This window comes from Falco rusticolus, chromosome 4, assembly GCF_015220075.1.
Source record: "Falco rusticolus isolate bFalRus1 chromosome 4, bFalRus1.pri, whole genome shotgun sequence".
NCBI classification, from domain to species: domain Eukaryota; kingdom Metazoa; phylum Chordata; class Aves; order Falconiformes; family Falconidae; genus Falco; species Falco rusticolus.
The window spans coordinates 52445290-52472164 of NC_051190.1; the positions used below are offsets into that span (position 1 = coordinate 52445290).

Consider the following 26875-nt stretch of genomic DNA (forward strand, 5'->3'; position numbering starts at 1 on the left):
AACCCTGGCTTTGCTTTTTTTTTTTCTCTCCTTCTCCTTTTCTTTCTTTCTTTTTTTTTTTTTTTTTTTTAACAGCTGCCTGACTGATTCTAGCTCTCTTGCTCTCCTGGCCTGTTGAGAGAATTCTCTTCCCTTAATGACAAAGGGCTGTAAGCCAAGCTGATGCATCATCAGCATCATACGTACTCAACGCTAGCAGAGTTCAGTGTTACTGGAGATGAGGATTTCACATCTTGGGATTTTAAAAGCATCTTTCATCCCTGAAGGATCTTGTGGATGTGTTGCTACAGTCTGTAGCCTCACCCGGATTTGATCTCCAAAGGCAACGGGGAAGAGCATGTGCATAGCAGGCTGCGGAAGGTAAAACTGCGGGGCCAGCGCCTCTGGTTCATCTCTGCTCTAGGAGTCAGGAAAATGGTCTGAATCCAATGGGCAGGGAAAGCACAGCCTGAGGGGTGTGGGGGATCGTGGGGCTCCAAGCTGGACTGTCCTTCCACCAGGGAGCAAAGAAAATCTTTGGCCACAGAGTGAAAAAGTGGGTCAGGAGAAGAGTGACTGGATGAAGCTGGTTTACTATATTCTCCAACAGTCATAGTTTCTTTACTGGAAGAAACCTGGAATTTTAGGCAAGAAAGCAAGCCATGACATCCAGGAGGATCTAGTCCCTTCTGCTACTGTGTTCTAGCACTTTCAAAGAGCTAAACACAGTTTCAGGAGAAACAGCTCCATAGCAATTTATATTTTACAAGCTCAAATAGGCAAGGCTGGCTTTAAGGTTTGCATTACTGATTAGATGGTGGAGATCGGAGGAGGGTGGCAGGGTGCCAGCGTGTGCATTGCTTGGGGAGGGGGAAGCAGCCCCTGGGTTCCCTGCTGCGCTTGTGCTGGCCGCAGGCTGGCACGGGACCGTTACCTGTGGGATCCACTGGAGAGTGGGTGGGAAACCCGGGTACTAGGATGGGAGATCGGTGTGAGAACTGGGTGCTGTGCAAAGGGAAGGCAGGGTGCTGTGTTAGCAGGTCTCAGCAGCAGACAACAGACGGTGGCAGCATTGAGGCAGGGAATGATGCATCTGCCTCCGAGGTTGTGCAGCTTGGTCCTCCTTTCCCAGGTTAAAATCCAGCCTGGGGCTCTGAGAGCCTAGGCAGTGGCTCGCTGAGCTGGTGTTAATGTTTTTCAGCTTGATTTCTTAAGGAAATGGGGCTTTGTGGCATGATATTTTGCTTGCCTCTCTCCTCCTCCCTATCATCCCTCCTCTGGACTTCTAAGATTTTGCTGCTGTTTTAATCCGACTGAAACTGGCCAAGGGATAAAGGCTGGGGATGCTGAGTTTCTGCGTGTTTCATTTTTTAAAAAGTATGCCGCTGGGTAAAATACTAAATCAGTTGTATCAATGGAAGGAGGAAGGATAGTAGTTGAACAACTCTTACTGGGCACCAGAGGATCCACGCTGGGCAGAGATGCTATGACCAGCCAAGCCATGGGGAGCTTTGCTTTGCACCTCTATCTTGCTGAGCACCAGCGAATGCAACCATGGGGCATAAATCCACAGCAAACTGGGCTGCCAGCCCTGCTGCTTATGGGACTGCTTCCTTTAAAAAAAAAAAAAAAGTCTAAGCGTTAGTTCTAGTCTGCTTAAGTCGAGCTTGTGGAGATGTACCTGCTGTGCCCCAGGTCCAAGGCAGTGTAAGCAACCTGAGCCTCTGAGCTGCTCTTTCCAGGGTGCAGTTTATTATTAGTGCCTTGCCCATGAACTGAGGGTTCCACACTGCTCCCATTCTTTTATTTGTGAGTTCTCAAGAGGTGTGGGTTGTTTATTTGGTTGTTTATTTGGTTGTTTTAATGCACTGAGCAAGATGGATTGCGACTTTGCTGCGGCTGATGGGGAGCACTCTCCTCTCCATGTGCTGCTGAGCCAGGCCCGCCGTGGCATCAAACCACTGCTGGGAAACATTTGTGCCAAGAGCTATGTAAAAATAGCGCAAACAAACCTGATCGGTTTTTTCCAACCTCCAGATTTCTTGTTCTATATATGGGTCACTGAAGCAGAGTGAGTCCTTCGGATTTCAGAGGGGGGAAATACAGATTTCTGCAGACTACAGAACTTTCAGCACTTCGTAACTTCATTTCAGCTTTTTTTGTTGGGACAGTTTGAAAATACCTGGAGTAAGTCAGAGTAGAATGCCCTGCTAGGATTTTAAATTATAAGATTTCATGTTGGTCTTCTACCCCTATGAGCTTTCGGAGATTTGTTTGTTTACTTATTTATTAATTTTCCTTCATGACAAGGAGGACAAACAAACTCCTTATATGCAAGCATCTACTTCTAATTTGGTGACCTGACCCTTGGAGCTGGATATTTTGTAGAGAGAGAAAAAAGTGTTGCAAAACTTGTGAATTTAGCAAGAATGAGGAAGTGTGCTTTGCAGGGAGAGGGAGAAATAGCTGCCGTTTCCCATATACAGCCCTGCAGCACTGACCCCGCACCAGGTGAGGTTACTCATAGCCCACATTGCACATGCTGTTATGTACTCACGGGTTAGTGGATGACCACCAGTCTCTAAGTAAAACCGCAGGCACCGTTAAACTCATCAGCTGCCTATTTATAGCTTGTGCCTTTTGCATCCTCTTGGGAAACAAATGAAATGCAGCTCTTGCTAAACATGCCACCTCGCCAGTCACTGCGGCGCTGGCCGTGCCGCTACGCAAAAGCGCAGTGATGCTGTTGGGGAGAACGTTGCAGTCTTGAACTGAGCATGGCAGCAAGAGCCCCAGGGTTCAAACCACTTGAAAGGGGATGTGGCTCTTGCCCACCTCATCCTCTTCCCCACCCTGGGGCTTCTTTGCTGTCTGCCTGGATTTGGAATGGTGGGCAAATGGACAAAAAGCTGCAGGGGACTCGGTCTGGTCTCTAGAAATGCACCAAGCATGTAAGAAGAGAAAAGAGAAGTGAGTCTCCTTGCTTTGTTCTGGCTTTACTGATATCAGTATCTGCCAAGTGGCTGAGATTTCTTAACAGAGATTTCTAATCCTTCATGAGAAAGCCTCTGAAGACAGAAGCTGTGTGTCCCACATGTGCTTGTGCTCATGTGTTGTAAACCTGTTTGCAGGAACTGTTGGTGGGAATCCGAGACTGGGCTGGTGGGTAAATTTTGTGCACGTCACAGCTCTGTTACACTACTCATTTGGCTGACTACATGCTGCTTCCCTTCCTCTGTGTGCTTCCAGGCACCTAGAAGCCACGGTGATGGGCACTGTGCAGGCTTACAGTGTTTAGAGAAATACCCCTTTGCCATGCAGAATGCACGTTCCTGAATGAGTGGAAATATAGGATTTGGAGGAAGATGAAGGGTCTCCCTTCCTGCCCAAGTGTGGAATCATCTCTGTCCAGCCACTCCCAGAGCTCCCACATCCTCCAGCAATCTCTTCCAGGCTTTCTCTGCTCTCCTCACTCTTCCCACAGAGCATCAAGGTCCCAAGCCCCTGTGCCTGCCTGCTCTTACAGGTGTTTGAAGATTTCCAGGGAGACCAGGCTCCCAGTTCCTCATCACTTGGGGCAGGGAAGGAGAACTGGGAGCCAGGAGAGAGGAGAAGCCAGGAGAAGGGAGGGAGATCTTCTCTGGCTGCAGTTTAATCCCCAGAGCAGGGTGCAGTTTCTCCCTTCAGTTTTGCAGCTCCCATTCAGGTATTTGAGGCTTGCCCTCTGTCCCTGCAGACCGTGCCTAGGAAACCTCCTTTGTAAGAGAAGTGTGGAGGCTGTTTTTGTTTTCAGTTGGCTCTGCCATGACTTGCCTGCCCCGCACACCACAGAAGCTTGACAAGTGTTCCCGCAGAGCGGAAGGCAAACTCAGCAACACCCCTGGTGCTTGCCTGCATGGAGCAGCAGCCACATCACCCGTCTGCGGCTGCTGTTTCCCTTTAAATTCTCTAAAAGCCATTCAAGTGTTGAGTTGCTCACTGAAATTTAATGTGGAGACTGGCCAAGCGATGGCAGCCTGCCAGGGGTTTCCATGTCTACCAAGAATGTTTTGCAGTGCACCTTGGGAGAGGAACATTACTTCCTGGATTTCTTTTTTTTTTTAATTTTTTTTCTCCCCTTAAAGTGAGTAAATAAAGCAGCTGAAAAGTTAGAGCAGGCAGCTTTCATCACCGGCTCCTCTTTCCATTCACATGGCGACATATCCTGGCTGACAGCTCAACCCATGGTAAGATGGACTTTTTGCTTAGGTGGCGTTCGGCTGCCAGGAGATGCTACTAAGCTGTGGAAGTGGTCTTGTGGGAGATTGTGGTCCTGTTGCAAAAGATTTTGCTCTGCGCCATGATGCAGAGCAGGGGGTTACAGCTATGGAAATGGGTGATGTTCTGCGTGTGACAGTATCGCTCTCCAAAGTTTATTGCTTGCGTATTTTGTAGGGTTAAATCTTGCATTTAAGATGCAAGACAGTTTGGGGAGGCTGGGTATTCAGCAAAGTGCTGCCATCGCTGCCTCCATAAAACAGGAATGTTGCTAATTTCCTACTTGCATTGAGGCAAATATTCACAAAATCCCTCCCGGTGCTAACAGGGCGTGTGCCGCGGGAGCGGGATATAATGGTGCAATTCACCGCAATGCTATGGGACAAGGTGCCTTTGTTTCTCGGGCACCATGTCTCCGGGCGGTTGGACTCATTATGAAGCCGACATGCCTTGCGGTTGCAGGTGGCTTCCAGCCCAGTGGGACAGGACCTTGCTGTCCTCATTTAGCCGCTGAAGGGAGAGGTTGGATACGGCCAGTGTGTTTCCCTGTGGAAGGTGGCTCAAAGGTGAAGAAAGGGCCACCAATCTCATGTGGCTGCAGAAAGGTCATCTCCTAATTTACCTCTAGGGACAGTGCTATAGTCACTTGTCATCGCTTTCACAGCAAAGGTGGGTTGCTGATGGATTGTCTGTTCTATGCTGCTATCTCAGCGGGGGATTTGAGATTTGGGAAAGAGGGATTTGGGGGAACACTGGACCAAGACTTACTTTGCTCTTAGGAGTTGTTCATGTGCTAGCTGGCCCTCATAATCTTCTTCCACACTGCTTATGTTTGAGGAGAGCTTTTCTCATCCCTCTCGAATAAAATCATGCCTTTCTTAGGAGGTACCTATAAAACCCATCTGGGTGATGGAGGGGGACTGGTATCAGCCACAAGAAATGTCTCATGCATTAAGAAAGAAAATCTAGTTGATTTCTGCTCTCCATCCTCCAGTGAGTCTCTCACCTAGATATCTTGGCACCCTTGCTCCTCTTTCATATCTCCATGTGCCAGATGCCTCTGGCCATCGGAGTGCTTTGATCCGCTGGCTGGATGCATCTGACATAGCTTGCCAAGGAGTGGGAAGAAGGCTCCAGCATTGCAGCTGGGGTTGTGCCACCACACATGGAACATTTGGAAAAGCCCTGGTAAAAGTCACTCTGCATCCCAAAAGATTGATACAGTTACCTAGTGGGTTATCTCACTGGTACTGCTTCTTTGCTCTACCTCAGACAAATTTCCATGTTGTTTTCAGAGCTGGAAGGGTTGTAATCATTCTGCTACAGTGAAAGAGCAATATGATGGTTTTCTTACTATTACAGTCTTCTGGAAATTTATCTGTGCAACTAAGCACTGAAAGGCTCATGGTTTTGGATAACTTTGCACAGAGGAAGAAGCTGTTCTAAGCTGAAAGACAGAAGCTAGGTGCTAACATAGGAAAGGGGATTTCCTTTTGTTTGCTTTCCTGCTTCTGGCTTCCTGCACGTACAGCAGCTCCTATGGAATTGGGACTGACTGCCAAAGGCAGTTTTCCTCCGGTTAGACAAGCTACCACAGAGCAATAAATAGTTTGGAATCATGAGTCATGTTTCATTCTTCTAAGTGGGCATTATGGGTTTATTTAGAAAAGGCTTCCTTGTTTCTGCATTTGTTGTTACAGAAAAGTAATTCTCAAGTAGAGTCCCAGTGGCTTTCTTGGACTGGCTGACTGTCACTGTGGAAGGTAGCTGCTCTAAGGACTGGTATTCCTCTCTGGTTTGTTCTGTGGAGTGAGAATTAGAATTGCTTTGCTAAGCAGTAAGCACATTGGTCGTGTAATGCCACGTGGTATGGTGTCCCAAGTCAGCTTGTGTCTTTGGATAGGATGTGGGGCTTGGTGCGTGATTGCAGAGGTCCTTGGTATCTTCCCAAAATGTCTGTCTCTAAACCGTCTGGGCTTCCCAAAGTTCTGAGCACAATGTAGCACCCTGGCCTTTGTATGGCAGCTATGGCCAGATGGATGGGTGTCCTGACTCGCCCCTCTGCCCTCAGGGCAGAAGCAAGCACCATAGGTCACACAGAGGGGAACACATCTTGAAATGGTGACCACCCCCACCATGACCATCTAGTTCTCCTGCCTTGGCAGCCTAATCTTCTGTGCTGTGCAGGACAGGGGTAGGATGGGACCAGTTGGTGCAGCTCATGATGCACAGTTTCAGCACCACCTCATCACAGCTGGAGTTTGTCCAACAGGCTAAGGAACTGGTACAGCTTGACTAACAGGCACAAGGAGACATGTTACTCTTGGGTAGTTTTTGGTCCTTGGATCAGGACCAATGTTTTGTCCTTTATGCCTGTAGCCAGTGTGGTCCTGTTTGGTTTTGCCCCTTTCCAGCTCCTTCTTACTCTTAAGAGAACCACGTGCTGCCTGGTAAAGGCCATCAGCTACTGTCTGTCCAGGGTCTTGCCAATGCCTTGGGATGACATTGCACTTCTACAACTTCCACAACTTCAAGCTGTCGCAAGTCCCTGCTGCTGCTGGACCTCTGGCAGTGCTGGTGCTAAGATGTGTATCTGCTGTAGAGCAGGTGCTGCATGGACATGTCACCAGAGACAGTACCAGGACCAGCTGTTGTCTGACAAGGGAGAGCACAGATGGAGTGGGCTTGCCAAAGGTCATGTGAACAGCTGGGGAAATGGTATTTAGGTCATCTGCCTGCTCAACTAAGGCTGAAATCTCTAGACTGTGCACTATGAAGTCATAGAATTGTTTGGGAGTTTTTAGATCATTTAGACCTTTAAGATCACCACATCCAACCATTAACCCAGAATTGCCAAGTCCATCACTAAACCATGTCCTGAAGTGCCACATCTACACATCTTTTAAACACCCCCAGGGACGGTGACCCCACCACCTCCATGGGCAGCCTGACCCAGTGCCTGACCAGCCTTTCAGGGAAGATGTTCCCCAACCCCCAATCTAAACCTGCCCTGGGGCAAGGTGAGGCCGTTTCCCCTTGTCCTGTCACTTGTTCCTGGGAGCAGAGACGACCCCCCCTCGCTGCACCCCCCTGTCAGGCAGCTGCAGGGAGCGAGAAGGTCCCCCCTGAGCCCCCTTCTCTCCAGGCTGAACCCCCAGCTCCCCCCTGAGCCCCCGCAAGGCTGGTGCCCCAGCCCCTTCCCCAGCCCCCTGCCTGGCTCTGGACATGCTCCAGCCCCTCAGGGTCTGGCTGGTGCTGAGGGGCCCAAACTGAGCCCAGCATCCGAGGGGCGGCCCCCCCAGTGCCCAGCGCAGGGGGACGGGCACTGCCCCGGCCCTGCTGGCCACGCCGTGTCTGACACCAGCCAGGGCGCTGCTGGCCCCCTTGGCCACCTGGGCATGGGGGGGCTCGTGCCCAGCTGCTGCCCCCCAGCCCCTTCCCCACCGGGCAGTGCCCAGCCCCCTGCCCCCAGCCCGCAGCTCCTGGGGCTGGTGTGACCCCCGGGCAGGGTCCAGCACAGGGCCGGGGTGACCCCCACACAGCTGGGCTCGGCCCCTCGGCCCGCCTGCCCGCCCAGACCCCCTGCAGAGACCCCTGCCCCCCGGCAGGTCAGTGCTCCCCCCAGCTCGGTGGTGCCTGCACACACTGAGGTGTGACCCCTTCATCCAGATCATCAATAAAGATATCTTCCAGGGATTAATTCTTGACTCTTCCAGCTGAGAGCCTGTGTGGGTTTAATGCTGTGACACCTGGGTTGGGTTTGAGCAGCCTGTCTAGGAGATGCTGAGACCGAAGATTGTGGGCAGAGTCCATCTCTTAACTTTGGACGGGGCTTTCCTACATAAGGAAACCAGTGTGGTGAGGAAAGGTGTTGAGCATGTATCGATATCTTTTCCATGCCTTCTCTCCTTGTTCTGTACCTGTCCTGTTCCTGGCCAGTCCCATGCTGCGATCTGTCCCTTGTCTTGTCTGAGTGCCACCTCCATCTCTCGGGGACAGGAATACAGATGCAGACACATTTCTTGCAGTGCCTGTTACCTGAATTCTTCTGTGCATCTTAACACGAGTATGAAGAATTTCTAGATGCGTTTGATTCCTGTACTGGTTTAGTGCTGAATGGTAGCTCAGATATAGAGAACACGTCTGTGCCTATTGCTGATGCCAGTTTCTTGTTCTTTGTTTTCTAATCGCTCCTGCCTTGCATGCCTCTCTTAGTCTTTAGGGAAAAGGCTTGTGTTGCCTCAGTGAAAAGAACCGGGACAAGTCTGATTATCAAGAAGATTGTGAAACTTCTTTTGCATGAGATACAAATAATTGCACACTTAGCTGCTGTTTCCATGCATAGTTTCCCAATGGCATGCACAAATACCATGCTTCTGGGCTTGCAAGGCACACGAGTTAGGGTGTATGTGCTTGGATCAGACATCCACCTCTGTGACTCCTCTGGGTGAGTGAATCTCAGAACTTCAGCTTGTTGCTCCTGTCTGGGGTGGGTGCTGTGTCAGACCCTTAGCTGGCTAAACCATAACAGATCCAGTGAGATCCCAGCTGCTACGACTGCCCTATTCCTTGCCAAAGCCTCAGGCAGCCCCGTGGCATTCCTGTAATAAGGCAGCAGAAGTATCAAGTTGGTGCTAGCTAGGATTATGGACCTGGTGCCATCTTGGACTTGCATTGCCTCCTCCATCTCCCAGCTCAGTCCTCTTTTACCTGACACCGATGTGCAGCTGAAACTCTTGGGATGTCTCAAAGGGTAAATGAAGTTGCTGGTGTTTTTTTTCTTTTAAATAGCTTTTTGGAAGGAAAAGAAAGCTATATGATAGTGGGGTTTGTGCTGAGAGGAACTATCATTTGTTGGGGGGGAAAAAAAATCTCACATCTTCAAACAGCCTCTACCTAGGGATAAGCAGGAGCTGGGGTTTCGCTGGGCGATGCTGTGGGAATGGGGGGCTGCAGGCTGTTTGCTGCTGCTCTGGGGCATGCTTCAGTAACCCTGTACTGGAGCCAGTAGCATCAAGGGTATTCTTGTAACTGAGTAATAAGGCAGCTATTTCCAGACTGGTTGGTTCTCGAAACATGGGGCGGTATTGCCCTGGCGATAGAGAGATGTGCGGGCCAAGAGAGCCGACTCAGCATCACTGGTCCCAGAACTCAAGAATTTGTCTGGGACCTAGTTTCAGCAGAGGAACCTGGACTATAAATAGGCTTTGGTTAACAAACCCAAACCCAAACTAAAACAAAACGTTCTTGATGGAAATGGCCACTTGTTTCAGGGAAGCTGTATTTGGAGGACATTATGAGGGTGGTGAGATGCTAGAACAGGTTGCCCATAGAAGTTGTGGATTCTTCATCCCTGGCAGTGTTCAAGGCCAGGTTGGACAGGTCTTTGAGCAATCTGGGCTAGGAAAAGATGTCCCTGCCCATGGTGAGAGGGTTGGACTAGATGATCTTTAAAGATCCCTTCCAACCCAAACCATTCTATGATTCTACGAAAGGCAACATTTTCTCACAAGGTACATATTGGAGTGAGATTTGTAGAAGGCTCTGTTCTGATGACTAAAAACCCTAACCAGGAGAGGCAAGGTGAGCTCCTTCTCTTAGAGTTTTCTTGATCAAATCTAGTTTGGTATTTTCTAGAGGGGTAAATGCTTGCCATAAGTGGTTGAATTCCCATCTTGCTGTGCCATCTATTGAAGGACAGACGTCTTGGAGACAGTATGCTCATTGGTGCCACTGCACTGCAACTGCCTTTCCCAGATCCCCATAGTAGATGTTTCTGGTGATGCTGTTAAGCCTTGCTTTGAATCATGTTCCCCAGAGTGACACGTGCAAGCACGGGAAGCAAAGATTTTAAAACTGAGGTCAAGCAGGGGAGCAAAATATAAAGCTTGAACCACCTGATATTGCTGCCCGTAGACAAATGAGTGCTGGTAGCATCCCTTAAGAGCCTGGCTAGAAATGATATTGCGTGCTCTATATTTAAGATCTGTGGCTGCAGATAGCCACCGATGATTTAATAATTTTTTTTATTAATAATTGTTTAATAATAACCATCTGGTTAGATAATGGGAGAGCAACCTAGAGCTGACAGAAATATTTATAAATCTAGAAATCTTCTCTGTACAAAACCGCTGTGTTTAATTAATAAAAACTGTTAGTAGAAGAAAATACGATCTGACAAAACTCCAGGTGTAGACTTTTTTTACAAAAACAAAGGCTGCATCTATCAATGTGTCCCTGACTTTTTTTGTTGTTGTTTCTTTTTTACAATTGGAAGTCTCTCAGGTTTCACGACTTTTTGTCTTCAGGTTGATCAGCACTAAAGCTTATCTATTTGCAAAATATGTCTTTGGGTACGGGGTTCTTTTCACCCTTTCCCCCCTGAATCAAAGCAGGAAGGGGAAGCAACTGCAGTATTACATTTACAGGATGAGATGCATGTCTCATGCACAGCCTTAGATGGTCTTGAAACATCTGTGTCCTCATCCACTGCAGAAATGTTCTGGAAAGCAGAGCACTATTGACACTTACCCTAAATCGGTCTTTATCTTCAGAAATACTGTCTATACTATATAGGTGATGGACCATGCTGTGTCTCACCCTCCATAGCCAACTCAGACTGAATCTGGTTTTAAAGGCTGGATGTAAAGATGTCCACAGTGTGTTGGAGGTTCCCGCCATGGGTGCAGAGGAGTCAGAGTGGTCCTACCTCTAGTATGGCTAGGTGGTTGCTCAAGTAGCAGCAAATCATCATTTTTCACTCAGTGTTTCAAGACCAAGTAATGAGTATTCATGCTGTAACCTGTGGCAGTCTGGTAGCTGCTGCACAATCAGCTGAGTTGCCCGTGCAATGGGGAGGGGTTAGATGAGGGTGGGAAATCTCCTGTCTGGAAGCTGGAGGTCTTATCTCTGTTGAGGACAGTGTGTAAGGGGGCAGGAATGTGAAGCTGTTCAGAGGAAGATAAAGCAAAATCCCAGCTGTCTGGTTTGCTGTCCGAAGCATCCAAAGGAGTAAGTGTGATTAGGGCTGGGGAGAAGAGGAGAAACAGCAAATGAATGGGAGTGTAGTGAGAACTGGCTTGCACAGATAATGCCTTGTCCACATACAGGAGGGATGTCGCAGAGGTGCAGACCTCAGGACTTGGGGCTTCTGCTGCTATTCATTTGGGTTAAGGCTGAGGAGCAGCCTGAACACCTCAGACCAAACATGGCCTTTCTGCACATTCTGAGCATTTCAGGAAAACTAGCCGAGTGACTGAAAGCAGAATTCTGCTGAGGAAACACAAACGAAAGTAAAAGAGGTGTCCCAAGCCAAACTGTGACATTCCTCTGTGTCAGCACAGTTTCAACACAGCTTTGCCAGACTGGAGTTAAAAAGAACAACGGGGGAAAAACACGAACCAAGGCATGCACAACAAGCCACTTGGCCAAAACTGTACAGAAATAAGCTACAAAGCTGAGCTTGAGGCCCAGACCCAAATGCACTCAGTGGTTTGAACAAGAAGACTTTAGAGGTAAGGTGGGCTGTCCAGTGTCCATCTCCCCCAGCATGGAGCACAGCTCCTGGGCCTTTGGTGAATGCCACAGGGGAGTTGGAGTTCCCCAAACCTCTGCACTCAACAGGGAGATGTTCAGCTTTGGGATCTCTGAAACCCTCTCCCCGTTCCAGAGGGTAGCACTACCATAAGGTCTGCCAGACAGCAATCTCCATCTGCATAGGGTCTGGAGGCTGGAAAGTCCTCTGGGCTCAAGCACCTATGCCAAGACTTTGAAAGGACTTGAGGTGCCTGTCTGCCATCTAGACCTTTGTGGGTGAGCACTTCCTCCTCAGGGCATGGAAAATCCAATTTCATTCCAGATTTTAGACTGGAAGAAAAAGGTCTGTAATTGTGCCAAAGTCCTGATCACCAGCTCTTTTCTCTCTGCAACTTGCAAAGCAGGTAGGAGGCTGGCAGTGAGCTCATTGCTCACTCATCCCTTCCATTTCCCGGCTCCATCCTTCCCCAGTATTGTTCCCTGCAGTGTATGGGGATTGCTGCTCTGAGGCTTGCTGCTCTGCCTGCTGGTGTGGTGTAAACCACTGTGTTGAGGTAGACAGTGAGTTATGGGTACAGCCCTGTCTGAAAAGATGCCTGGAGTCCAGGAAAATGGGAAGGAAGTCAACAACAGTAGGTGAACCTCTCCGAACAAAAGGTGATTGAGGCATCCCTTGTCTCCTGTTACACCCTGAGCATCCTTGCTATAGAAACTGACTTGTCCTGATCCCTCAGCCCACAGTAAGTTCCAGTAGTTTGTAAAAGTCCTTGAAAGTGTATAGCTGTGGAAGAGGCAAGCTGCCGAGTGGGAGCGTCTGGGAAAGAGTGGGGCTTTGTTAGTGCTCTGCAGCACGCTTGGGAGCACCACAGGAGGGCTGGGGCTCCCGTCAGGTGGGGTATCGGCTTCTTGTGAGGGGGACAGTGAGTGCATGGTGGTGGCTGCTGCTCTGACAAAACGCTTGCGGGGATTTGCTGTAATTTGGGATCAACCGGAAAATGCTTTCGTGCTTTAGGAGCTCCAGTAGGTGTGCTGTGGAGGACTCTGGGTCCTCCTGATAGATGGACTTTGGGGTGTTTTTTGGGGGATTTTTTTGGTGTGTTTTTTTGAAGGAGGGGAAATAGTTACTGCTGGCTGAGGTGCAGCAGAGGACAGACTTGGCATGCATCACGTGCAGGCTGTCACAGGCTCTGCAGCAGGCTCTGAATAGCAGGAAATGTCCCATTTCCCAGGGTTTCTGCCTGTGGGCTAAGCAAGTGCAGAAGTCACACAAGGGGAGAGACTGGCAGAACAAGGAGAAAGAGCAAAGGAGCTTCATTTGGCAGAGCTCTGTGGGAATGGGCTGTAGGTGAAAAGGGATTAGAGCTGAGAAACACACGCCACTGTGCAAAGAAAAACACACCCTGTCCTTTTCCCGTTCAGTTTCCTGTATTTTAAGCTTCCCCAACGCATGAGCGGCAAGAGCACAGATCGCAACATTTCTTGTCCTTTTAAAAAAGGCAAATAACAAGCAATTGCTATAGAAACCCTATTTGCATGGGTTTCGTAACTGTGTCTCTGGGCTCTGTGGGTGTCTCATCTAATGAACAGGCCCAGATCTGTGTTTCAGCAAACGAGGCGGCCAGGCGTGGGAGGGAGAGGTGGGAGGGGAGAGCGGCGGCTCTGGGAGCACTGAGTATTTCAGGACTCACTCGGAAGCTCAGAGGAGCTGCTGCCGTAGCATTTACCACGGGGGAATTTTAATTGGCTGCCTCATGCAAGGTACGTTCCTCTGCACGCTGGTTACTTTGGGGTTTCGTGACCGGTGTGCTTGGGTTGGTTGTTTTCCCATTAATCCTGAGGCTCAGGTTTATGGCTAGCCATGTACCAGAGGAGGGGTGTAAGATCAGCCTTAGCAGGCTGAACGGACCGTTGAGATCCGTTGAGTTGAGTAAAAGTCCTGAAGCTGGGTAAAGTTTGGGAGAGCTTGGGAGAAAACAGGTAGAATTTTTACCTGTGCAAGTGACAAAAGGTGTGGAGTGCATTTTCCTGGTGGGTAAAATGCACGTGTGAGAACCCCTGTGCTTTATCTAATCAACATATTGGCTTTGCATAAAGAAGGTACGTTGTCTTTAAGGTATTTAATTCCTGGATTTGAGGCATGAAATCCTCTGCTTGCTCTCACCTTGTGTTTTCTAAAAAGGGATGCTGGAGAAGCGTGTGCATGTGTGGTCCCTCTCCTGCCGGCAGCTGCCTGATCCCGTGTGTCTTGGAGCTTGCTCCTGTTTTGAGGGAGGCATTTTCCACCCGTGCCAGGCAAGCAGGCAGCCTCACCTGGCAATACAAGCCTGATGAAGTAAGGCTGGAAACCATGCATTCATGCTGGGGTTGCACAGCTTGCCTGGTGGAGTAAAGAAACCAATACCCAACTAATTAGCCGAGGCAAGAGTGGCTGATAAGCTCGCCTGGGTTTCTGCAAGGGAGGGAAGCCGTCAAAAGCTTGCAGGTGTCTCAGGTGTTAAGTGAAAAGTCTTGGGTCAAAGGCCCAGTTATAGGGGAACAGAAGCACACTTAAGATTTTTTTAAAAGTAGCAAACTAGGTGTTTAGAGCCAGAAGAGGAGGAGCTGCAGTTCACAGGAGGGCTTGTTTTTAAACTTAAGCTTAGTTTAATTTGGACCTGAACTAAAGCTGTGTCTCTCTGTGAAAGTTTCCTATGGCATGGAAGCATCTTCCTAGACCTTGCAGCTGCTCCATGGACTTAGTAGTCTCATTGCTGCTGCTGAAATGACTTGAATTCCCAACAAGCTCCAAGACAAGATTACTGAGGATCTGCAAGGAAGCGAAGCAGAATTATGCTTCAAGGCCCAGCCTTCAATTTAGTAATTCATGTTGGAGGCAAACAATAATAACAAGTTCCAGAGGGATAAGATAAATTCAGGGACAACAGGTCCGTAGGCAGATGCTAGGAGTAGGGTTACATCTTCTGAGATCCCTAACACAACAGTTGGTTGTTGGTGAATACAAGAGGAATGAAACCTCAGAAAGTGGCCAAGCTTATGTTTGTTCTCTAAATAACAGCTCTTATTCTTACTGCCAGACTGGCTGGACCACTGGATGACCTGGTTGGTATTGTTTACATTCCTGTTGAATTGAAAAGGTACATCCAAAGTACTTTGGGCTCAACAAACAGGAATTTTCTTGTGAAACAGTTTTGACAGAACTTCTGACCAGCTCTTCAGGTCATCAAAAGACTGGGTTTTGGCACTCAAAGCACCTCAGTGAACTGTGGTGTCTCGCAGTGATGATCAGAGGTTAGGAAGCACTGGTGATGCTTTGCAGGGCTGTCCTGCCTTCAGTGGCTTGTAATTTGTCCTCCAAGAGCACCTGAAGGGTTTGATGAAACACTAGAAGCTTCTGACTACACTCAGCCCTTGGTAAAGACCTTGGGCACTAGAATGGAAAGGTGGAAAATTTGGCAGCTCTTCATTCAGGGCTGTTAATGTTCCTGGACATGAATGAGTTTAAGGGACCCAAACAGAAAGGAGAGAAAGGCTTGGGGCAGGGATGAAAGTAATCCAAGCAGGTTTGGGTTTGTTTGTTTGGGTTCCCTGCCCCCCCCCCCCCCCCTTTTTTTTTTTTTTACTTCTCCTTGTCTCCATTCCTGTTCCTTTGTACAGATCTCAGCCCTGCCCTGCTTCTGGCAGGTATCTGGGATGCTGTGAAGTGCCTAGGCCTTGCATGGGTCACTTGGTAGGGCAGATCTGGGAGGTTTTGTAAGTGGAGTTTTGTAGTGACATGTCATTACCTTTTGGACATTGCCTCTAGCATAAGCAAACCTCTGGGTGAGGTGGGAGGAGAGGCAAGAGGTGATGCCAAAAATCAGGACAGGTAGAGGATGGATCCAGAGCCTCCCTTGCGACTATGTAGTGGAGGTAGCCATCTCAAAAGTGGTGATCGTCACATGACGATTTTCGGTCTTTTAGCACGAAGGAAGTGAAATACCCTCTGGTCCTACTCAAGTTTTGGAGGTGTTGACTGGAGAGGATGGTTTGGGGAGATGACGTTACTGTACGTTGAACTCCACCTCATCTGTGAAGTAGTCCTGCTGCCAGCTCTCCCATCTCCTGAGGGACACTCCTCTGATTGTGTTTGTGCCTCTGGGTTGGTTTCCAGGCTGCAGTTAGACTGTGATACTCAGGGTTTGTCTCAAAACTACTTTGATGTAGATGGCAACATGTGTTCTAAAGCCCAGATGTCTATCACTCTGTCATTTTTCTTGCTTTTTGAGGCCATGCTGATATCCCATTTGTAACAGAAAAGCAGAGTAGACATGGTAGGAGTATGAGGTCAAGGGAGAGGAGCTTCTGCTCCTAAAAGTGCTACCAGAGCTGCGCAACAAAATTGTCCCTAGCTGTTATCATCTGTCTTTCCTGTATTTCCACTCCAGTGCAGAATTATTGAGTCCTCTTCTCATAATCTCCTTTCCTTTGCTGCCTGTCATTGTTTCAGCTTTGACTTGGACTTTCATCCAGTAACCCCAAGTCATTTTGTGTTGCATATATGAGTTGCAGGGTCAAAATAGTTATGTTTCTGCATGCATAAGCTCCTTGTAAGTGATAACACTAATGATAATGGGGAGCTACAAGGCCATGGGGGATTAAATAGCAAGTAAACATCATCTCACCCATCAGCCTTATTGTACTTGCCTTGCTGTTTACAAAGGCTGAATGTTATCCTTAATTGTGGTGAGAGTGATCTTCTCTAGCCTTAGTTGTCAACAAGTAAAGGCTAGATTAAATTGAGCCTCTCATGTGCTTCTTTTTGGTTACAAAAGGTGTCTGGGGTGGGTAGTTCAGTCTTCAGATACCCAGAGGGAGCAGGTGGATCTTGTCCTTTTGAATTCATCTAGAGGTTTATGGTTGTTTTTATTGGGCTCAAGAGTGAACTTCCTAAGGAAAGGACATGAGCTTCCAATTTGGGTTTGGGAAGGAAAGAAAAAAATCTGGGTCAGATAAGGTTTGTGTAAAGCTTTTGCATTTCCTGTTTTCACAAAAAAAAAAAGAGAAAACCACCCCACCCCCCACAATAGTTTTGTGTTTTTCCATGTTAAAGGTGGAGAAAGACAAAAGTCTGGGAGGCGGGGGGAGGAGTTCTTCTAGGGCTGAAAAATCAATTAGGCAGCTTCAGTGCTTTCTGAAGAGTACTGAATGCTTGTTTGACCCTTCACAAGCTCCTGGCCACACACTGCTACTCTAAAGTTGCTGAGGTATTAACGTGGTCTACATTTTGACAGCCTTGCACTGTGTTTTCGTTCACTACTGGAGGTCCTGCCAGGCAGGTGACCGACAAACAATTTGATGAGTGACACATAAAATCAGCAATACCAAGGCAGGCTGTCTCAGCTCCCATAATGCAGAAGAATGTGCTTGAAGAAGAACAGCACAAAAGGGCTGTAGTAATACTTCCTCCATATGTGCTTCTTGCCTCCTCAGGGAGTTCCTGAGCTAGAGTTGATGCCTTTGTTTTTATTAGCTTTTAATTCATTTTTCCTCCATGAACTCACCCAGCTGCCTTTGAACACATGTATAGGAGTCTCATAGCAACGACAGGCTCTTGTGGCAGAGACTTCCATGGCTTAATTAGATGTAGTGAGGTTAAATGTCCTGCTGCTTGTCCTGAGTTGGCCCCACTGCTGGAGGTAGGGGCGGCTGTGCTGTGCCCCAAGTGTTTGCTGTGTGGCCTTGGTCTGTGCGTGAACCCAGACTGATGGAAAGCTTGAGGGTCTTGTGTTTAGGGTGGGAAACTTGATGGGTCTGTTGATTTTCTTGTGTTTTTTAAATTGTGCCTACCTACTTTTGTTCCTGTCCTGCACAGCAATTTCTCCTGGTAAAGAAAATGTTGCACCAGACCCTGCCTAATTTCGTCACGTGGCTGGCACTGGCACACTCTCTGTACCCCTTGTTAAAGTCTAATCCGAGTAACTGCTACCTCCATTCTTCTCATCTTCCTTTTTATGCTGCTAAGGGCTGTCTTGCGACTTGGGGTTTCATTGTCTTTCTACCCTGTTTATCCCCAATTACCTCTCAACTGACACATTGTGTGTTTCTGTCTGCTCATGAGGTGGCTCCAGTAAGTTGAACGCTAATTTATCCCGAGTCATGACCATCTGAGGCTTGGCAAGAGCAGAGTCGGAACAGGAGAATTTGCTCCAGTGTGTTGGTGCTGGTTAAACAAAGTCTGGAATTGTTTTTCCACGTGACAGAATGGTCTTTGTGCCAGCCTGAATGCAGACTCAGCTGGACCGTGACACGTGAGGAGGGATGTCAATTAGAAACACAATTAGGATGCATGAGGATACGTAGCCCCTAGAGAAAAGCAGAAAAGGTTGGGACAGAAAGGAACAAACATCTCAGCATTGGCCACCAGAGATTGTCCTCATGGCCTTAAGGAGCTCCTGAGTCTGCAAACTCTGAGCTGACACCACGGATTGAGTGAGGAGGTCTCACCCTGCTCATGGGTACGTGTGTGATGGTACATTAAACTATGCTGGGGAACGGACCCAGGTTAAAAAGTAATCTGGTGAAAGCTAGGGTCCGTAGTGCAAGCTCAAACAAATCTTTCCTCTCCCCTTGCCCTGCTTAAGACCAACTTTTAATGCTAATCCATCCCCCCACACCCCCCCCCCCAAAAAAAAACCCCACAAATACCTATTTTTGATCATATTAATCATGATTATACAGATGTCGAGCTTACTAAGGGGAGAAAACTGATAGTTAGGTTTGTGTTCATTCTGGTTTAAGGTCACAGGATTTTTCTGTTACGTTACACGCTGCGAATTGCTGGCCTGCATTGACTGTCTAACAGTAAACTTTTAATAAGTTTATCTGCTAATTTCCAAGGGAGAAGCTCCCCACTGGCAGGTTTTGTGCAGAGCTGTATATTATTCTGGCCTTTAACATGCATCCTTTAGAGCTATACAAATAGCTCTATAAAAAATAGAAATATATAAAAATATATAAAAATACTTAAATATACACTTTATATAAATATAAATATAAATATGTATATAAAAATATTAAATATAAAAAATAGAGCTATACTATACAAACTGCTTGGGGAAAGACACAGTGCAAGGCAGGAGCAGTGGGCATCTGGAAGACAACCTGGCAAGAAAAGAGTTTTAAATTTAAAATGTTTTAGGCTACATCCTGCTGCAAAGTAGAGGGGCATTTACCAGTCCAAGTGTAGGTGCCCACGCTCTTTATTGTATTCTTAGATGATTTTAGATGCTGTAGTTAGGAGCAACTCCATTACCAGCAGGAGAGAAAGTGACCTCGACAGTGAAAAGCAGTATCTGAAGAAAAGTTTCAGGTTTACCCTGGCAGAGAAGTATCTGTAGTACCTCTTGGCTTCACTTTGGAATGCTTTTATTACGTCTGTACGAGAGCTTGAGTTAAAGCACCTTTATCCCTGCCTCTGTGAAGACAATGTACCCACTTGACACGGGCTGTAGTAGGAAGGTGCCTTTTCAGCTGCGTGGCAGCAATAACTTGATGGCATCTCAAAGGGCAGGGCAGGGAAGGCAAGGCCTGGCCTGTTTGAGGACTGTATGTGACAAAATGATGGACTGGCCCCATTACTGAGGCAGTCGGTAGCAGAAAGCTTATGAACTGCAAGGATGGGTGAGATTGGAAGGGCTGCAGTGCCCTTTAGGATGGCTGATGCAGGGAAAGAGAAGAGTTTAAGCAGGGGAGGGGTTACAGCAGACATGGTTGTGGTATTTACATCCCACCTGGTTTAGCATTAAAATGCCCTAAATCTGGCATGGTTCATAACAAGTTTCTCCCATTTGAGAAGTGTTGTTGTTGACTGATGACCTTAGCTTCAGCACAGAGGGGGATTCACAAGAGGAAGCTGGAAAATGAGTAGTCCTTCTGTAGATGTCCAGTTTGTTCCTTAATGAACAGGAGCTGGTAAGATTGACTAGATGTGTTTCCATGAGAAACTTCGTGTCACATGTGAAATGTATGGGGCTTCCCAGATGTTCTTCTGGTGGAACAGTTGGCTCAGAGCTACAGACTCCGAAGTAGAATGGGGCTCTATGCAAGGCAGGCAATGAGGCTCAGTGTTCCACCAACATGTTTCTTTGCTTGATTTCTTATCTGTTCCACCCACACTGCCAGCAATTTCCTGAAACTGGGTATAACAACCTGTTGCAGCTCCTCCAGACATGCATTTTCTTCCTGAAATGTGCATTTAGCAGCTTTGTACAGACCCTATTAGGATGAATGTTCCTCTAGAGGACCCAGGCTGCTCCCATCTATCGGATGCCCAGCAACCACCCAGTTTGGTATAGCTGCTGCGTCACCCTATTTCTGCCCTCATTGCCATGCTCAGCAGACAGGCCAGGAACTTGATGAGCCACAGAGATCCGGTGACTCCTACAGAAGTTGTTTCTCAAGGTCTTTTTCCTGTTTCTACATGAATACTGTTATGTGTGCCTTCTGTACTTACGGACCTGTACTGTACGGCTTTCATTTAAGGAGAATAAACACGTGTCTCATACTTTGGAAAATGTTTTCCTAGGGAGATCTTGTTCTCATGGGAGCATGAAGCAGGCTGGTGGCTGTTTTGTTTTGCCAGTGGACGTGGCCATCCTCAAAGGCCATGGACTTTCTGATTTTGCATGTAAAACCAGATGCTGTCCCGCTGTGTGCAGCTAGTGGACTCTTCCTTGGAGCTGCATCTCTTCAATTCTGGCCATCAGGAGTGCACCATCTTCAAAGGTCTTGACTCCACAGCAGCAAAGCCATGCACGAAGAGCAGACTACAACCTTGTGAACAGGCTCAAGCCTGCCTTGCCCTTCATGGAGCAAACACAGAATTACAAAACCACCAAGTCATGTGAAAGCTGTGTCCAAGACAGGGGAAGACAGCATGTGACAGCCCCGGGTTTCTGCTCAATGGTCCCGTCACCCAGCGGCACTACAGTTTGCATTCAGTTTTCACACATGTGAATGTATGACGTGACCTCCGTGTGCCCTTGGATGGTCCTGATTTGTTTCCTTTGCCCTCTGTGGCTGAGCCAGTGTTGATTTTGTTCAGTAGGTGACAGATTTCAAACCTTCTTTGCCTGACTGGGCTAGAATAAGTGTGCAAATGCTGTTCTTGCAGAACAGATGGGGAAAGCCTGGAAATGGTGACTGAAACTCATGTTTACCTTAATGGGTGATGTGATGTGATGTGATGTGATTGATGTGATTGTGATGTGATGTGATGTGATATGATGGGGCAACTTGGGCCTTTTTGTGGTGCCAGAAGGGCTGTTTTGAAATCAGACTGGTGATGCTCACCCATTCGGCAAACCATGTCTGACTGTCATGTTCAGGCTAGAAGTAGAAAATACAGATTTTCCCAGGAAGGGCGAGAATGTCATTGCTAAAAAGAAAAAAAAAAACACCAAACAACACCAAACCCAAATCAAAACACTGTGTTAAGTCTTGGTCATGTCATAATGGAAAAGAGTATCCAAACACTTCTGTTTTTTGCAGAGTTAGCTTGGGTGTCTGTACGGTGTTGCTACTGCAACGGTTTCTCAACCCACGTACTGCACTGCGGGAATGCTTTGGGTCATGCCCATAAGGTCTGAGCTCATGTCTTCATGAGTAATAGACCCTCAAAAAACCAGGATTGCAGATGGGCAGGAGGCAGCATGTGGGACCAGATGGTGGTTGGAAGGGGCGATGCTACATCCAGATCAGTAGGTCCACCTTGGACATACATGGTTCTTCTTCCAGCTGACCATTACAGAAGTAACCAACTAACACTTAGGCTGGGACAGTGATGTTCCTGTGGTGTTGCACATGTGCTTTTCAGCCCTGAGGAAGCTCCTCAGCCTCCTGCCTCTGCTCATGGACTGTTGTGGTCCTGTGGAGCAAAGCTGTAGGTATCTGCACCCTTGGTTTGAGTCATTTAGTTTAAATTAAGCCATCTGTATGTAATGAATGGGTTGCTTCTCTCTTTTTTTTGATAAGAGAAGACTTTGGGGAAGACTTTCTGAGTCTACCACCCATGGGTTTTGTTTTACAAAGGACAGAACATTTTCTTGCAGAATTAAGTAAGGACCAGGTGGAGACACCCTCTCATATCAGAGACATCTACAATGATGGAATTGTCTTCCCTCTTAGCCCCCAAATCAGACAAAACAGTCGGGCTTAAAAAATATAAATAAATTAAATCTACCAGACTGTTACTGAGCAAGCCTGGCACAACCCCACTGACTACCTGCTGGTCTGCTGAAACATTTGAAAATGAAATGCTTTCACACATCCAGCCTGATCTCACTCCCTGATTAAGCAAGCTACTTATGCTTAGATATTTCTAACAAGCTTGAGTGCTCTCTAGGAGCTGTGAGAACCAACTTTATCTTTGTGTCTACAAGACAGGGGATTAGGTGGTAGCAAAAATTAAACTTTTAGATCTGTCCCGTCCTCTGGGTGCTCTGGGGTAAGAGCTGGCTGGCTGCTGTTTTGTTTTGCTTTTTTCTTGGCTCGGTTGCCTTCACTGGGAGGGGCCAGGAAGAATTTGTATCCCAGTTTTTTGACCTGTTCGCATGCCTAGAGCTTTCCTCTGGGATGAATTGCCAGTGTTCCTGCAAAAAACCCCATAGCCTTATGGTCATTCAGACCTTGATATACGAAACAAGGCAAACTAACAAGATTATGAATTTTTTAATGCTTCCAATTTTCTCAGACAAATGACGTTTAAGAGGTGGTGGTTACTAAGGAAAAAACATTCTCATTCATCTCTGCAGTCACTTGTGTCTGGATCGGAACAACCACTTAATACCAGGCCAGCTAACCATTCAAACTGCAGTGTCCCTTGCTCTATGACACCGTTCCAGCCCAGGCTCCAGGATGACCTGGAAAGTGAGTTTTGAAGCAGAGTGTGGTCCTTAGCAAGGAATCCACCCATGTGTGAAGCTTAAAAATGAGGTGTTCCCACCTAACTCTGTCACCCCACCTGGGTGACCTTTTTGGAGTCCATGCTGAGATGCTCAAGGTATTTCTTCCCATGAAGTATAAAGTAAGGTTTGGCTTCTACGTGTTAACTTCCCGACACCTCAACAACAAGGAGAATGCCTCTCGCCTATTGTTTGTTGCAATCAGGGTAGAAGTTCAGGATGTTAGAGTATGCCACCCACAGATAGCCCCAGTTCAGCTCTTCCTGGAAGCAACACAAAGACTCTAGCTATCTCTATTAGTAAATAAATTTGGTCTAGCCTCATAGCCAAGTGGCTATTGTATAATCTATACGTAGCTAATTTCTCCTTACCTCCCAAAATAGCACGACTATGTGCAAGCTACCTGTTTCAAATGGTCCCTGGATAACATTCGAGGATTGTCTGGGAGAGGCGCTAGTTGGCACACATCAAAACCATGCCAGCACCTCTGCCACCACTTTAACAATGTAAATTTTCACAGCATGACGCCACATCCTTGTCTGCTTACTATCATGAGCGTAGGCTTTGAGCGTGCCCTACAGCCAGGCTAAGGATACACGTGGACAGACCATATCCAGTCCCTTGAGTTTGCCGTTTTGCTTCACAAAGTTAAAAGAACCTTAGTTTTGTATTTTTATCTCCATTAGTAAGATTGGCTGACTCTGCCCATCGTATCTTCACCACCTGGCCTTCTTCCAGCTCAGTCTCTTATGACATGCTGTTAGCTGGCTGCACCCGTTTCCTCTGATACGTTTCTTTAGGGAGGTGAGGCTGGGACAGAGGAAGCTACTGGAGTTTGCTCACATGGGTTTGCTGCCTTGCCTTTTTTTTTTTTTTTTTTTTTTTTTTTGTTAAAGTATTTCCCACTTCCATTTTAGGCAAGCTTCCCTGGTTGACGCAGCAGTTGTGACATATAACCAGCAGTGTAGTGTCCTGCTTAGAAAGGACTAACGCCAGACGTCTGTTCCTCTGGAGGGCTGGATATTCGGGCATGGCTGGCCTGGCTCTGCAGCTCCATACCATAGCTTTTAATGTCAAGAGTTGCAGAGAGAGGCACCCAGGCAGAAAACTGGTGAGAGATACAGAAAGAGATGCTCTGCTTCATCCTTTGCTGCCTTCAGGGATTTTCTCCTGGGAGAACAAATCTGGCACTAAGCAGGATTAACACCTATCAAGAAGTTCCAGTGGTGTGGAAGAGGTGTCATGGCCAGCCTGAGAAGATCTTCAATTTGGGGCATCATGAAAATGGGTTATAGTCTTGGTGGCCTTCTGTGACACCTGCTCATGTTGAGCTATTGGGTTTCTATTTCCTCTTCTAACACTTTAAAATGCTTTTTGGGGACAGCAATTCTACCCATGTGTGCTGTCAAGAGCAGGACAGGCTGATTGTTTGCATGAGCACTGAAGCCTTGGCTGATGGATACTCTTGCAAGGGAGTTTATGTGTGCCTTCTGTGTTGTGTCCAGGACATGTGCACGGCCGAAGTAACTGCATCTCTGCTCCAAGTGGAGGAAACCTTCTCAGCATGCCTGGCACGGATAGATGCTCTCATCCTCAAGCCTCTGCTCCAGGCAGGTAGGTCAAAGACGACTACTTTTTTTGTCTGTGGTTCTAGCCTTGAGTCACTGGCACACCTATGAAGGGATTTATAACTGAAACTCCAGAGCTCTGAGGACTTGCTGGAGGCTGGTTTGCTGGACTAAGTGGAATGTAGAGATGTTTTGTTTAAGATAGTGAACTCTTAAGGATGCCTGTGGCCTTTCATTCAAGCCTAGGACTGTGGTTCCTGTTGTTTTTAGAGGTTAATCGAGGTACTAACCAGTATCGGCCTGTACTCCTGCTCCGAGGCTGATTTCCATCATGGTGTGTGGAAATCCAAAATGTATCTCACACATACGCAACCCTTAAACCATGCCCGTCCTGCCTCCCTGCTCACAGCCGATGGTCATGCCCATCTCTGAAAGTAAAACTTGTGGGTGCAGGTTCTGAGCTGGCAGCAAATCAGAGCAGCTCCACTGAAACAACAAATCCACATAAATATTCACAAGCCTGTCTGGCTAAAAGTTGTGTGACTGGATTAGGCCCATGGGGTGGTTTCCTTTCCTGTCACCACCTTTCTGGTCTAGCCTCCAAGGAGACCAGGGACAACCCTTCGGGTCAGGGGCAGAAAATTTTCTGCTGATGCTTGTGCCTGAGCTGGGGCTGAGCCTGGCAGGCTGACCCGACCACGTCCTGTGGGAATGGGAAGGATGAAGCCGTAGCTCATGCAGTTGCTCACAGGGACACAATCCTAAACAACCATCATCTCCTTCCACCCTGGCATAGTTTTCCTGTAAGAATATGTGTGCTTTACACTGAAAAATTGGGCTGGGTGTTATAGACAGGCAATGTTTACTACAAGATTTCTTGGAGTCCAGGCTTTCTGATGGCCTTTTCCCCCCACCTTTTCCTCAAAGAGCCTAGTGACCAGAAAGGAAAGGAGAACTTTAAGCTCTTCCTGCTCTTGAATGATCGATTTCAAGCTCTCTGGGACCTGACAGAAGAAAATTACCGGAGACTGAAACAAAAATGCAGCACCTCCGAGTCATTCTGCATCCAGGACATTTACACTGTCTGGAAAGGAGACCTGTTTCTGAACCTCTACATCCAGTAAGTACAGAAGCATTTTGGAGCAGCGTAAGGGACTAAATTTATTAACTGGTAGGTTGGTGCAATTAATTTGGGTGTTTAATTTGTTCAGTCCTGCCCACTAGTCCTCAGTGGTTAGGTCAGGGAAGTGCTACAGAATATAGCCTCTGTGCAGGCAGCATGGTAAGCAGCTTTTGTTGTAGCTGCAAGCACGCTTGTAAGAGGCAGGATTTTTTCTTGCAAATAGTTTTTTTAATGCATCTTGAAAATGGAAAGAGGCCAGGTGTAGAGTTTGTGCCTGGGTAATTCATGAGAGTGAAGCTTGAGCTGTCATCAGTAACAGAAAGGTGTGCACAAGCAGGTTTAAAGGACTCCTAGGGATGAGGAGAGATGTCGTCACTAGGCACAGTTCATGTTATGTGTTTGTGCCACATTTTTGTGCTTTTGGCAAGGGATATGATAGCAAGTGATGGATGTAGTGTGAGGTGAAAAACATACTGCCCTATTGCTGTTTCTATAATGAATTACATCTGCTCCCCATCTGTCTGCAAGGCAAAATAAAATGTTTACCTAAAGCACTGTACCGTGTGTAACCTGTGTGTTGATGTCCTAGCATGAAAAATGGTTCATGGGCATCTGAGATGACATAAAGATCAGACAGCATTCAATCCTTCATTTATTACGTTGGTCATAAATGTGGCCAAGCTTTTGCCAGATGGGCTGGTGCCGCCTGCGCAGCTTGGCACCCGTACAGGAATAGGAGATGGGCTGTCTCCTCAACATTGCTCTTCATCCAGTCTTGGTTTTGGTGGTTTTTATGCATGTGGAGGGAGGAAGGAAGGACTACTCTTTGTTTTGGTTTTACTTGGGCAGCATCATTTTAAAAAGCAGTGCACAACAGACTTTGTATGTGAACGGGGTTTGGAGCAGTGCGTGCTGTTCATTTGGGAACTGGTTCAGTGAATTAAAACCAGTTTGCATTAAAAAGGCATACAAAAGATGAAAACTTGTGCTGAGGTTTCAGATGGTACAAAGGAGATATATATCTTAAGATCTAATTTCCCCTCACGAAATTAAAACCTGTTTTTGCTGGTGTCATGCAAAAAAAAAAAAAAAAAATGCTGGTTCCTACCTACTTGTGCTGACTCTCTCTGTGCAGTCCTCTGTACAGTGTCTCAGGCTTATTGGAGTGCTGTAGGAGGAAGCAAAGCCACTGTCCAGGGACGTGAAAATCAGCAGTAAATACATGTCCCTGAAAGATGGAATAAATTGTAGTGAGCCTGGACTTTATACATGGTATCCGAAAACACTACTGGAAGGAAGAGTGGTATTTGCTGACAAAATACGCCTTGATCTCCCTCTAGTGTGAGCTGAGATACATTGGTGTGTAACCTTGACTTGAATTTACCATCAGTAATACAGACCTGATACTTTCACTTCAGCCAGCAGAAATTCATACCTCCGATGCTGATACCTTAAGCTCCGACACTGTAGAT

General features: G+C 47.3%; 1 protein-coding gene across 4 annotated transcripts in view; it reads left to right on the top strand.

Annotated features, from left to right (window-relative positions):
• The first annotated feature begins 4106 nt into the window (after positions 1 to 4106).
• ALS2CL (ALS2 C-terminal like) overlaps positions 4107 to 26875 on the top strand; it is a 49715-nt gene continuing 26946 nt past the window's right edge. The window contains exons 1-3 of one of the 4 annotated variants that reach the window (XM_037384736.1): positions 4107 to 4205; positions 24218 to 24326; positions 25208 to 25400. In XM_037384736.1, the coding sequence (XP_037240633.1) occupies positions 4203 to 4205; positions 24218 to 24326; positions 25208 to 25400 (305 nt within the window). In that variant the 5' untranslated portion in view covers positions 4107 to 4202. The other 3 variants (XM_037384737.1, XM_037384735.1, XM_037384734.1) reach the window with 3 other exon arrangements.